Genomic DNA, 13,926 nt, shown 5'->3' on the forward strand with positions numbered 1-13,926 from the left:
CTGAAAGTTGTAAGAAAAATAATCCACCTGTACAGTGAAAATTATTCTTAAATTTTAATAAAGATGTTAAGTATATTCTATTCATACGTTGGTACTTGACTATGGATAACTCTAAAAGCAGAGGTATCATCAAAAATAGAACAGTGACTCAATGGAATTCTCCAAATCGAAAGTCTTGTTGACATAATGCAATGATTTTCAACTCTTGTTATCACGAGTTAAGTAGTTATGTTGCTTCCTTCCTCGTATAGAGAATAAAAACATGGGTTTATTAAAATCAATCAGTGTGCTTCGGATAACTAATTTGTGGTACCAGTGCAAAGTTTCACCCCTTAATTACTCTATGAAAACCAACAATTAGGGGGAAATGAATGTATTACTTTGAAAGCTCATCAAATACCTGCAGTAATGTGCCAGTGTCAGAGGCATTCGATCCTTTAAAGGTACTATGTCCCATTTGCAGGCCAAAAAAATGAAAAAGTTAAATTCCAACTGCATTTGAAAGATAATACTAATTTAGAGCTTACCTAAAAAAGGTGGGGCTTGAAAATGTCTTCAAGTGGGAAAATAACGACTATTAGTTGTCAAATCGACTTTAGGGCTATAGAGCCCAAAATTAATAGTCTTGATTTTCAGACAATTGTACCGAATGGTCATATGTTTTATGCTGCGCAAAGATTCACTCAGTTTAATCTTGGCCATCACAAAAAGTGGGTTATTGATGTAGACAAATGCTCATGTACCCTTTACAACTCTTTTTATGTATGTTATTACCAAAGAAGAAAAAAAGCCAGTCAGTCACCCAATAGTGTCTGACAGTGAAGTCTAGCAAGTAAACGGGTTTCCTTGCATAATTTGAATATGAGGACACTGCCAACGTTTAAATTTCACAGATAGGACATACATGACATATTCATAATTCCTGCAAAGTTCTACAGAATTTGAGGTTGGCTGCAAAAGGGACATAGTACCTTTAAGCGGAATCATGTCTAGTAACCCCAGACTGTGTTTCCATAGCGTTATGAGGAAGTATATATAACGGAAGATAGTAGTGTTTTATTCTGAGCAAATAAATATAAGATTAATTCACCGACTTGGCATGGGTAGGCAGGGAACCTAGTCAATGATAACATCAACAGGAAATACATATAAGTCATTGTACCATGTTAATAACTAGAGTAGATGTGTCGTGGTCTAGTGGCTACGTCGCCGGACTGTGGATCACAGTGTTCGCGGTTCGATCAAGTCACGCCACGGCACTAACGTCCTTTAGAAAGACATGAGATATTATACAAATATGCACTGTCTTGAAACTACGGGCAGGAGGTGACTCCAAAAGTACTAGCTGCTGAGGGACGTAGCCCCGAAGCAAATGGTATTATTGGAGTCACCGAGGACCAAAGTTATAACCAGTACCTTGAGAAGAAGGCAGGGTATATTTGTTTTATATCAAAAATCAAAAAAAAATATTTTTCCAATTTTTTTTAATTTTTTTAATTTTATCATTTAAAGATTTTTTAATCACATTTTTACATTTTAAATTTTAATAAGATTTAACAAATAATTTTTTTAATCAAAAATAAGTTTAAACCAAAATTTAACATCATTATTATTATTGTTATTACTCTTGTTATTCCTATTACTTTTCTGCTTCTTCTTCTTCTTCTTTATTATTATGATAATTATTATTACTCTCATCATTACTATTATTATTAATGTTATTATCCACAGCACTATGATTATTAACTGGAGTATGGTTATTTCACATTGTAGATCTCGTCACCAACCAGTGAGATCAGTAGCTTCGGAGACGATGCGGACTCGGGGGTCGGGGCATCATCAGAACTACTGGCTACACATAGCACGGTGAGAGGTTTGAACCATGGTGATGGGGCTAGTGGTGGTGGTGGTGGTGATGATGTTGAGGAGGAGAAGGATAAGAAGGAGGAGGAGAAGGAGGAGGAAGGAATGGATGATGAGGAGGAGGGAGAAGAGGAGGAGAAGGAGGTGTGACGAAGAAGGAGGAGAAGGAGGAGGAGGAGATGGTGGAGTGTATGATGGAGAAGAAGAATGCTGTTTATGGCGGTGATGATGATGATGATGGTGATGATGATGGGGATAATGATGATGATGATGATGATGCTGAGAAGGAGAAGGAGGACGAGGAAGAGAAAGAAGAGGAAAGTGATGAGGATGAGGATGGTAATGAAGAAGAAGATGAAGAAGAGATAGTGTAGGAAGAGGAGGGGGAGAGGAAAAGGAGAAGGAGAAGAAGAAGGAGGGAGAGGGAAATATAAGAAGGAGGAGGAGGAGGAGGAGGAGAATGATAGCGATGTAGATATTGATATAACAAATTTAATGATTGTTGCAGGAAAGATTTCATCAAATGAATTGAAGCATAGTTACTTACACACAACGAACTCTTGTTTATTTTAAAAATTCTAGTGTGACTCTTTTTAGTCTGTTCTACAGAGATAATTAAACTGATTTGTCTTTATATCTTCATGTGTTACAGGTGCACAAACTGGATGGGGAATTGGTTGATGACGTCATCGAGCAATCTCCTACGTCAGAGGAGTGTGCAGATCGAGCAGTAAGTAACGAATGTCTGGCGGACGTAGAGGAGGAGGAGAGTACTAAACCCAAGAATGACAAGGTCTCCTCTCTCCAGAGGGTCAAGAAGCCGAAGAAGACTGAGCCAAAGGCCACAAAGCAGGATAAGACTGAGGCAAAGGCCACAAAACAGGAGAAGTCTGAGGCAAAGGCCACAAAACAGGAGAAGAATGTTTCATTCTTCAGTCGTCTAGGCTCCCGCATCTCCCGCGCTCTGAGTAGGAGTCAATCCACGGACGAGTCCATTGAACAAACAAAGAATATTGAACAACATACAGGGTCTCAGAAAGAAGATGGTCCAGATCAAGAGAGGGAGATTGAGGAGATTCGAGAAGAAGTGATAGAAGAAGTCAACTTAAGTCCTTCCCGTGATACGTTCTACGCCATGCCAACAGGTACTAAGTCAGGTCATGATAAGGTCATTATGGAGCTTGCAGCCATCGCACAGAATGCCAAGCTTGTTGCTGCTAAAGCTGAAGCTCTCAAGTCAGCTCGTCTCCAAGGTGAGAGCGACTCAAGCGGTGAAGAATCCTCTGGTACGAATAAGACTTTGTCTCGACGTGACTCGGAGAAGAACATCGAACAGGCAGCAGAGAATCTAAGAACCACTCTCAAAAACCTGAGCGAAGCTGAACAATTCGAGATTGAGAAACCCGACGGTGACAAACCAGAGACACACAAAGAGGTGACTAAACCAGCTACCGCTATGAAGAAGAAGATGAACGTATCAGTCATTAGTGAAATGGAAGGTTTCTTTGCAAAGTCTAATAAAGGTAATCAGAAACGCAAAGAGAGCGGTGAGAAAACTCCAGATACGAAGAGCATAGATGAAGAGAAGAAAGAAATTTGTGCAGTTCAGGAGAAAGATGAAACCTCGAACGGGACGGTGAACGATGACAGTCTTGATGCGACCAAGGAAAAGGAAGAAGACGAGAAGAAGGATGATGATATGGAGGATGAACCTGAGAAAGAGAAATCAAAGACTGATGAGCCCAGTGAGGTGAAAGTAACGCAGGAAAATAAGAAGGAGGATGAGGGAAAGAAGGAAGATGAAAGTAAGGAAGAAGAGGAGAGAAAGAAAGAAGAAACTGATAAAAACGTCAGCCAAGATACTAAACAAGTTAAACCTGAGGAAGATGACGATGATAAGGTCAAAATAAATGGAAACCTAAGCGACGATGACAAAACAACGGACTAATTACAATGCTTTCTTCACTTATATGCACTTGCAATGATATACAAGGTGAACGCACTTAATTTCTTGCCAAAATAATATCGATCACAAGAAAATATTATTAATTCTTACAAGGAAAGGTTGGGTGATTTCTTAACAATCGTAATTGCCGCACCCGCCTAAAATCAAAAGTTAATATTTTGCTGCATGAACAATTATGGTTATGCATGTGTTTGCAATGAACTCACACTAAGTACAACTCTAAAGCTTCTGACAGTAATATTTGATAATGATTCGTTAATATATATATCTTCTCTTTTTTCAAGTAACTGTAGGTCCAAGAATAATTGCCTTGATGATGACTAAAAATATGTGCAAACTTGATTATAATTAAGAGTAAATAGAAAAGTATCATTATTCTTCCAATTTATCTGTATATTGTGCTATGTTTTATATAATCTCTCAGTTGATGAAAGGGTTCTCAAACTAATATTTTTATTCATCGTTTAAGTGCCAATTACAGGAGAACACAATGTCTTCAACTGTTAAAAGTATTTCCGAGGTCTCTTAAATGCTTAATCAAAACAATTAACCAAAATGTTAGAAGTACACATGAATATACCTTGATAATAATTTATTGTAAATAATGATACAGTATTGGGTTTGAGGATTTCCCTTCAGTTCTTAGTGTACTTATTACGACATTACTAACACATTTCGCCTGGCATGTACAAATACATTTTCTTCCTTAGCATGAACTCATGGATGAGATTAGTCGTATACCATGTCGTGTAGACTTGGTAATTACAGTAATGTAAGTCTTGAAACATTTTCATCTCGGTCATTTAATTTATTGTTAAAAATGTGACTGGGAAGGGCGTAGCGTGGGGGCACCGGTCTTCCTAGCTCTTTCAAAAATTGATGTTAGCCCGACCCAGGCTGGATTTACGTCGGGACAAAGTACGCTAAGGTCCACTTTGACGATTGTATTTCTGTAATTCTCTCTTGATTAATTAATTCACACAATCACACGCCTTGTGCGTACTCAGTAGCGAATACGTGTGAAAAATGAAACCAATTTTCTTGTATTAATTGATTAAAAATGCAGTCTGATAGCTTTTTATCTTGCCATTCGTATCACAACATGATTGTTCTTAGTAGTAATTGAAACTTGTTGATTCCAAATCGACAGAATGCTGCTTTTTAAAAAGATATAATTTAAAGCTATATCGAAATAGATATATGTTATGTATGAAGTAAAGTAAATTGTGCATGACATCGGTTACACTTCGACTCCAGGTTGCATGGTAATCCGTTATAGATTAGAGACAACTATTATAATTTATATATTTATAGGCACGTTGCTATGTCAGTACTGTGAAGGGTATTCCTATGTCGGTATATTCTTGTATACAATGAATGATAAAGTGTTGTTCTCTTTTATATTTATGTCAGTATTCTGTGCATTATTATCGTTTTATTTTATCGTACTTATTATCTTGTTATTTGATTATGCATTTTAGTTTATAATATCCTGTAGTTAGTGAATACGTTATTATACTTTTGTAGATAATCATATACCATGCAGTGTGAATTCTGTTATCATGTGCATAGATCGCCAAACATAATGGATAGAACTCAAATGATCTACTCCATGCAATCGAACAGTCTTGCCGTTGAAAGATTCATACTAAACAGCAATCAGAATCGCTATTGATTTTGTCCATTGTAAATTGATTTCAGCTATATGCTCTTGCCGAATGAAATGATAGTTTTCAAGAACTCACAAACTCTGCATGGAATATGGGTTATTTCCTTCCTCATTTACTCCATCACTAGTACACGTTAAGTATTTTTCTTTCAAATAGTTTGCCATACTTTTTTTGCCTTCATATTTGTAAATTCATGGTTGTAATTTGGACGAACACGGAATTGAGTGTGATGTCCTTGCATGTTATGTAATGATTGCAGCATTGTCATAGTTACATGGTATCGTGCTGTATCGGTTAGTCTATGAAAAGAAAAGAGTGAATTTCCACTCCTTTTTTTTCCCTCCTTCGGGATTCACGTCAGTGATCACTTGATTAGGAGTGAATATCGTTTTATTATAGAGTGCTCTCTAAAAAGAGTGAATTTTCACTCTATTTTCACTACATTTTCACTCTCCAGAGAAGTCATGTCAGTGATCAGTAGACTTTTTTGGAGAGCAGTGAATGATTGTCTCTTTGGGGCCAGAAGGGAATTAACTCCGAGTTAAACAATTACAGTATGTGAGTTAAAGCATTAACTCTGAGTTAAACAGTGAAAGTATTGGAGTTAGAGCATTAACTCCGAGTTATGCAGTTAAAGTAAACGAGTTAAAGCGTTAACTCCGAGTTATGCAGTTAAAGTATATGAGTTAAAGCATTAACTCTGAGTTAAACAGTTGAAGAAATATGAGTTAAAGCATTAACTCTGAGTTAAATAGTTACATGAGTTAAAGTATGTACTACGAATTAAACAGTTAAAGTAGGCCTATTAGTTAAAGCATTAACTCCGAGTTAAAGTAGGTCTATTAGTTAAAGCATTAACTCCGAGTTAAAGTAGGCCTATTAGTTAAAGCATTAACTCCGAGTTAAAGTAGGCCTATAAAACCTTTCTGGCTCCAAACAGACGATATAAACACTTAAAGTTTTAATGTTGATTATTTGGTGCTTTGGCAGACTTCGCCGAACATTTTCATTCAGTTAAACAACAAGCATGATACATTGCATGGATGACATGGAAGCTCGTTTAAAATTATTGTACTAAAATCAAAAAGACAAGTGATGTATTATCTTTTTTAAATATTCAAACGTCGATTTGTTTTTTTCAATAAAAGGAACACATTTCAGTCACTGAAACGTCATTGTCTAATCTTGTTTTGTTTCATCTGTATTTGAAATGATGGGATTGTTAGATCGCAAATAGAATCGGTCGAATGCAGAGGTTTGATCTTTCCCCGTTTAGTCGCTATCAATAGTCTACGGTTGCTAAAAGTTCTCTTGAATGTAACGTTCCCTGGGACTTAAAGATAAAGTTGAGTTCTGGTCATGTGATTGCATTGTGAAAGAAAGGGTGTGGAATCTATCAGAAAAGGTTGATCATCTATTATATAAGTATTCGTGTGTATTGCAAGGTTCTGGAATCATCAAAATGATAAGAAATTTGGCCAAATCTTGGCAAAGTTACAAGCACTGTACACATAATAATGTATATGGGACTACACGAGCACATGGTGAAAAAACCTACCCCCCGATTTTTACGATGTTTCATGTCATATTTAGAATATGAAGGCATTTGAAGAGCCATGCTTTTCAGGGAACATGTTTAATCTGATGTTCTTCCACCCTTGCATAATAACAATGATAACGCTCACAAATTATTTTTTACCTCTTCCCAGAACTCAACCTTCTCTTTAATTCCCCCCATAAAATAAATCGCTGTCCATGCGTGCAACAGAAGCTCATCGGAGCCCCCCCCCTCCTCCACTCCCCTCCCCCCAAAAAATATTCTCGAACCGAGCCTCCAGACCGAGTTTGTTCAGACCCTGCACTGTCAAAAACACTCCGCGCTTCCTGATACAAGATAGTAATAGGCCTGCTTAATATATTTATGTTAGGATTAGTTCGTGTGTGGATGGGTTGATTTCGAAACTACCAATATTTAAACAAAGGCAACACATAATTATGTGGCCAGTATTTTGGGGCATTGAGGTGCTCTTTTTAAATTTATCATAATTTTTCAAGATTTATTTTCATCATTAATAAAGTGTAAAACGTATTTTGGGCAAGGGATGTCTGCTCACACTTCCCCACGGCCACCACACCGAACGTGTGCTATGGGTATCTTTTTTTATCTTCCTCTTTCTTACCCCTCCCCCTCTCCCAACCAAAGCTCATGTCTAATTGTCTCTCTCTCTCTCTTCCAACCCAAACTTATGTCTGAGAGTCTCTCTCTCTCTCTCTCCCTCCATCTTCTCCCAACCAAAGCTTATGTACATGCGAGTCCCCCCCCCCCCTCTCTCTCTCTCTCTCTCCCTCTTCCAACCCAAACTTATGTCTGTGAGTCTCTCTCCCTCCCCCTCTCTTAAAAACTTATGTCTGTGAGTCTCTCTCTCTCTCTCCCTCCCTCCTCCACTCTCTCCCTCTCCCAACCCCTACCATTCAGCCAACATGACACAAGTATTAACAAACAATATATGCCTTGCTCATTGAAAGGTGATTTATTTCAATGTAATTATCCAACACGATTACTTATTATGAATCACTTCTCTATCATTATCAAGCCTAATTCATTCATACAACTTATTATTATTATTATTATTTTCTTGGTAAACATTATAATTAAATAAGTTCGATTCACATAAGATCGATTCACATTTGATGTGGAAGTGCCTATTAATACGAGTACTGTTGCTTAATCCTTCAATAAGTTTTTTCATCAATCCCACTTTTTGATTTCAAATGATTTCTTAGTCAGCAATAGTCTAATATAGTTATGAAAAACAAAACAAAACTACAATATATATAATATGTACTGTATTAAGTATAGTTTGTAAACAACAAATTGTGTCCTCTATAGTAACCAGATATAACAGTACTGTGAGATATATATAAATTGGTACTTTTCATGAGTACATCGTAAAAATGAAATTCTGCACTGAATAACGAGGGAATGTCAACCGAAGAACTTGCAAAGCAAAGTCCCTTAAGCTGTTTGCAATTTGAATACTATTCAATTTAAGTTTTAGCCTCATCTATTCATCTTAGTTCAATATGAAGGCCGATGTCTTGCTTGAAATGTTGCCTCACACTTTGCGTATACAGTGCAATAGACATGGTTTTCAGAATAGATGCTTAAATCTACATAAAAATGTTATCTTCCAAACCACTGTGTACTAAACCAAATTAAACTCTATCTTACAGTATACCCTCCTTGCGACTGTGACTTCTATATATGCTATAAGGACTATCGTAATTACTTTTCTCTATACAGCTTTTTTCTGTTTAAAACTAAAATGAAAAACAAAAACAACCTAAATGAATGACAGAAAATCTAGAACATAATAATTTACACTGCATGAAAATGTATAGCAATGAAACACATGATACTAAACTTCTGTAAAATACTCACATGAAATTGGACATAAAATATAAGCATTGATATGGTAAATGAGGAATCTTAATAATACACCTATTTTTTTGGTTATATTTTCATTCATATACAGTATACTTCTAAAAAATTAATTTCTTTTTTATGAACCCTAAAATATACAAATCAGCTTAGCCAATGCAAAACTATTAAAAGGAAAATAATCTAGCATTGATATAAAAGTATATGCTTTTGCTACTAAAGAAAACACAAAATTGATTTCAATCATACATATACATTGGCTATTCTTGGTTTAGCAATTTTAAATACAAAATAGTAAGCTCTGAATACCTTTTTCAAAAGATTGTAAAAAACGCAATATCCTTGTCTTCTGAATGGAATACAATCAGTAGGTCTACATTTCAAATCAACCTGTAGCCTATATCATTTAAGTACATGCGTGTCAGTCAAAGACATTGCTCATTCATTAACTAAATTTAGTTCCCGTTCCGTTCACGATTGTTAATGCTATGTGTCTATCCCAACACTTCCATCACAAGTTAACCAAATCGGTCATGCTTTGCCTTATCTCATACCTGCTTTAAATCATCTTCCCCTTCTACCTTCTCCTCTTTTCCACCATGTTACATAATGGGAAGATGTCTGATGATCACATGACTTAAAAACCACATGACTTGCAATCACATGACTAGTGATCACATGACTGGTGGTCACATGACTAGTGATCACATGACTTGTACACACAAGACTTTTCTCCTATTCCTCAATACAGTTTCCTTGATGATAATTTAAGTACCGTACACAAAGCAGTTGAACAAGTTAAATAGTAGCATAGACGTGTCGGATGATTCCAAACAAAGCAAAGATTACATGCATGAAAACAGAAGGCGAGAAGAATTTAAAAGCTCTTTAACCCAAACTTCAAAACAGCACCATAGATTATTCACATATCATACCAAAATCTGAACCATCAGTTTTTAAAATCAATAATCTTCTTCATGAGTTTCCTTCTAAAGGTTGCTGTACGACAGAGTGCCATGAAATACATAGTATATATATACAACAAAATGATATGCTTACTCGTTTTGCATGAATGCAGTTATTTGTACAAACTCAAAATGCTAGCCTCATAGCTGCATGTAATATAGGAGCTTTACAAGCATATGGCCAAGGCACTCGGTTTTTATCAACCATAATTATAAAATGCCATTCAAAATGATAAGCTCTTTATATATTCACACAGCTTAAGCTCTACAATCGATGCATCATCGACTCTTTTCTGCAATATTAGCAACAAACTTTGTTTATATATCTCTTTTTAACAGGCAACAATGAATGAATTCTCACCACATTAATCAGTGGAATGTGTTTATATAGAGAGAAACATAGCTCATTGCTATTTCTCTAGTTTTGGATGACAACATACAGCTTTGGTTTTGGGTTTGTATTTAACGGCTACCATGGTTACGTAGGTATACCCATTCCCAGGTCTAATGTGAATAGTGCAGATATATTGCAATTTACCATGTTAGATAATATTATCCTTTTTGATTAAATATTAAACCTTCTTTCAACCATGATCCTATATTTGAAAAACCAATGACATTTTAAATCTATACAGCATCATATTAATATACCATACCCATTTATTAGGTATGCTTCTAGTCATTTTATCGCTCAATTATTTCAGCCATTCAAAAGTCTAATACTAACCATCATACATACATGACATTGTATCAAGTGTTTTGCATGACAAGCTTGCTTCAAATATTTATAATGTCAACGATTTGTGGAAGGTGAATATAATACACATACATATATTCTACTGTGAGTAATCTTCATTTCAAATATAATTTGCTGTTCATCACAACATGCATAACCTCACCTGACATTTACACGTTTTTTTTTTGGAAGGGTATCAAATATTGACTTGTAAAAAGGTTGTATGATTACATCCATTAGGTGAGGGATGTGTAAGTACTCATGATACTGGTTTCTTATTAAATAGATCCATCTTGAGATGTTTTAAAAAGGATATTTGCTAGTTGATTAATCACTTCATTGTCTTCTTGCAAACCAGGATCGATGCGTTTATTAGAACCAGAATCGATGTGTTTATTAGATCCAGTATCAATGGTTTATTAGAACCAGGATCAATGTGTTTATTAGAACCAGAATCGATGTGTTTATTAGAACCGGAATCGATGTGTTTATAAGGTCCAGAATCGATGTGTTTATTAGAACCAGAATCGATGTGTTTATTAGATCAAGAATCAATGTGTTTATTAGGACCAGAATCGATGTGTTTATTAGATTACTTCCATGCCAATGCTGTGCTGCTACATCCTGAGTACTATCTGAATAAAATGAAGAAGGAGAAACAGAGGAACTCTGGTTATTATCCCTCAAATAGGATGTTAAATGGAGGCCCCGTAAAGGAGAGTCACCACCTTTGCACGTTAAAAACCCACTGCACTATTTGTATAAGAGATAGGGGAAACCCCGGTGTAGTGGTCCACCTGCACACCCCTAATCAATCATACCGGGAGGAGAGACCAGAGGGTTACAGTGATTCAGTATGCTTTTCAACTCCCAGGCACAGGTGACGCTAAATACATAATAATCAACAGGCCATATCAACAAAGGTTGGACTCAAATTTTATCAAATTATCAAAAACTAGTCTGTAGGAATAATGATATTCTGGGTTTTTACAGCACTTATTGATTGGCGATGTATATTTCAAGCCCAAATTCTGTAACAAATCTATTAAAAAACGAATGTTTAAATTTAGATTTCCAATCGTAAATATCTTGATAATCAGACAGGCGATCGGCTTGTAAAAGTCATGAGGTTCCTGACTGACCTAAAGGTTTATAATTATCATTGCAGCATGAGCTAAATCCAGGATTTTGTTTCAGAATCTGAGACTTCTGGCTCTGTACAGACCAATTACAATCGACTTACTTTGATTAACGTTGATTGTTTAGATGTTCTCAAAGACATCAATACGTTGCCTGGTGTTACCAGATCGGATGTTCCTCAGAGTCTGGTACTTATCACGGCCAGCTCGGACATTGTTTATATGGATCACGTCATTCTGGGTCATCTTCTTGGTATCCTTCAAGGCTTTCAGCTCCTCTTCAAGATCCTACAATAAACAAAAATATTGATTGGAGACTTGAATTGAGCCCACCACACACTATACGATCTGACTACCATTGTCTTCAAGATCCTACAATAAAAAATATCAATGTAGACTGAAGCCCACCACGCACTATATGATCTGACTACCATTTGATTGAGGAACTATACCATCTGTCTTCAAGATCCTACAACAAAAAAATATCAATGAAGACTTGATCCCACCACACACTATACGATCTGATAGCATTTCATATGAACATTCAAACTTCTAAATTCTTAATGATTAATGATTTGAATAGTCATGATTAATAAATTTCAAAATGCATAGAGTACCAAACAAAGCTGTGACATCATAAAAATCTATTTTTAGAATTTCTCAATTTGAACTTCATTTTCCAAAAGAGCATCAAAAAAACTTTCCTTCATCACAAAAAAAGAAAGACACAACATTAAACAAGCGAGTTAAAGGGGCACTAGAATAATTACCTGCAATTGGTTTTGAAGATTCCTCTTGCCCTGGTAGGCATCTCTCATTTCTTCATTGCGATCGTTCTGAATAGGTTCGTTGGTGAACTCGTGCTCTCCACCTTGATCTTCATCGTCCTTCTCATCAGTAGGGATCTCAGCAGCAGCAGCAGCCTCAGCCACGGCCTGAGACGCAGCAACCGCTGCGGCTTCCTGGGCCTCGAGGAACTCCATCTGCATACGCTCTTTCTCCTCCTCAGCTAACCTCAACTACAAAGACAAATAAGATCAACAAATTATAAACAACGTTCCTTCTCCTCAGCTAACCTCAACTATAAAGACAAACAAATTCATTGTATTAAAAAGAACGTTCCTTCTCCTCCTCAGCTAACCTCAACTACAAAGACAAACAAACTCGTTATATTACAAAGAATGCTTCTTCTCCTCCTCAGCTAAGCTCAACTAAAAAGACAAACAGTTATTATATTAAAGGCATTGTTTAACAATGTTTCCAGTTTTACAAATCTGAGATGCATGGCCCTACGTGTTATCAATGTCTTTGATATGGTGTAATATAGAAGCCCTACAAAAATTGTGCTTCAAAAAAGTAAAAATCTTTGAGTGACACACAAATATGTGGCATAAAAATGTGGTCCTTATTTTCAAGCTGTTACATGTCATATTTCGAATATGAAAGCATTCGAAGAGCCATGCTTTTCAGGAAACATTTTTTTCTCTGATGTTCTTCCATACTTGCATAATAACAATGATTACGATCACAAATTATTTGTCACCTCTCCCCAGAACTCAACCTCAACCACTGTACTACTTGTAGCTACTTGCTCCCTCTATATAGAAAATTTCCCCAATCGGTGCCTGTTGGTCCCCCATGATCCTCTTTTTCTTCTGTTAATTGACAGCTGAGTTGATGAGATAACCACCTGCCAGTTGACCACGCTGGGTGGTCTAATCCCTCCTGGCCAAACTAGTACAGATGGGCTTTAAGACATGAAAGATTACCTTCTCTTGTAAATCAGCCTGTTGACTCTCTGCATCCTCTCTACTCATAGCCAAACGTTCCTTCTCTTCAGCCAGCTCCTCCAACTTCATGGCCATCTCTTCTTTCTCATGAGCGGTCATCTCTTTCTGGGCCGTAGCTTGACCGATCTCCTGTTCCAATTCAGCCATCTTGCGCTGAGCCTCTTCACTCTCCATCTGACTCCTTCTGGTCGCCTCTGCCAGGGCTGCTGCTTCCGCTTCCTTAACTTGCATCTCTGCAATTCAAACACAAACACAAAAACACTTTTATGGGGCGTTGCAAGAAAGCTGCAATCAATTGCAAATCCCCAAAATAAAGCGTAAGTCTTGCAATTAATTGCAAATTTGCAATTGATCG

The 13,926-nt window shown here is 36.6% G+C and overlaps 2 protein-coding genes across 3 annotated transcripts in view; one reads left to right on the forward strand and one right to left on the reverse strand.

Annotated features, from left to right (window-relative positions):
• Positions 1-6,669, forward strand: part of LOC583697 (myb-like protein X) — a 30,803-nt gene extending 24,134 nt beyond the window's left edge. The window contains exons 6-8 of one of the 2 annotated variants that reach the window (XR_004065846.1): positions 1,774-1,866; positions 2,516-6,336; positions 6,411-6,669. Coding sequence is in view for 1 of the 2 variants with exons in the window: in XM_030994674.1 (XP_030850534.1) it covers positions 1,774-1,866; positions 2,516-3,811 (1,389 nt within the window). In the remaining variant the exon portion in view is untranslated. Of the gene's footprint in view, positions 1-1,773; positions 1,867-2,515 lie in introns of both variants that reach the window. The other variant, XM_030994674.1, reaches the window with a different exon arrangement.
• A 4,561-nt stretch (positions 6,670-11,230) lies between these two features.
• Positions 11,231-13,926, reverse strand: part of LOC764541 (moesin) — a 31,869-nt gene continuing 29,173 nt past the window's right edge. The window contains 4 exon segments of the mRNA XM_030994675.1: positions 11,231-11,277; positions 11,886-12,069; positions 12,552-12,800; positions 13,551-13,804. Coding sequence (XP_030850535.1) covers positions 11,905-12,069; positions 12,552-12,800; positions 13,551-13,804 — 668 coding nt within the window. The 3' untranslated portion in view covers positions 11,231-11,277; positions 11,886-11,904.

The sequence above is a fragment of the Strongylocentrotus purpuratus genome, unplaced genomic scaffold (genome assembly GCF_000002235.5).
Source record: "Strongylocentrotus purpuratus isolate Spur 01 unplaced genomic scaffold, Spur_5.0 spur5_scaffold_21, whole genome shotgun sequence".
Lineage (NCBI taxonomy): Eukaryota > Metazoa > Echinodermata > Echinoidea > Camarodonta > Strongylocentrotidae > Strongylocentrotus > Strongylocentrotus purpuratus.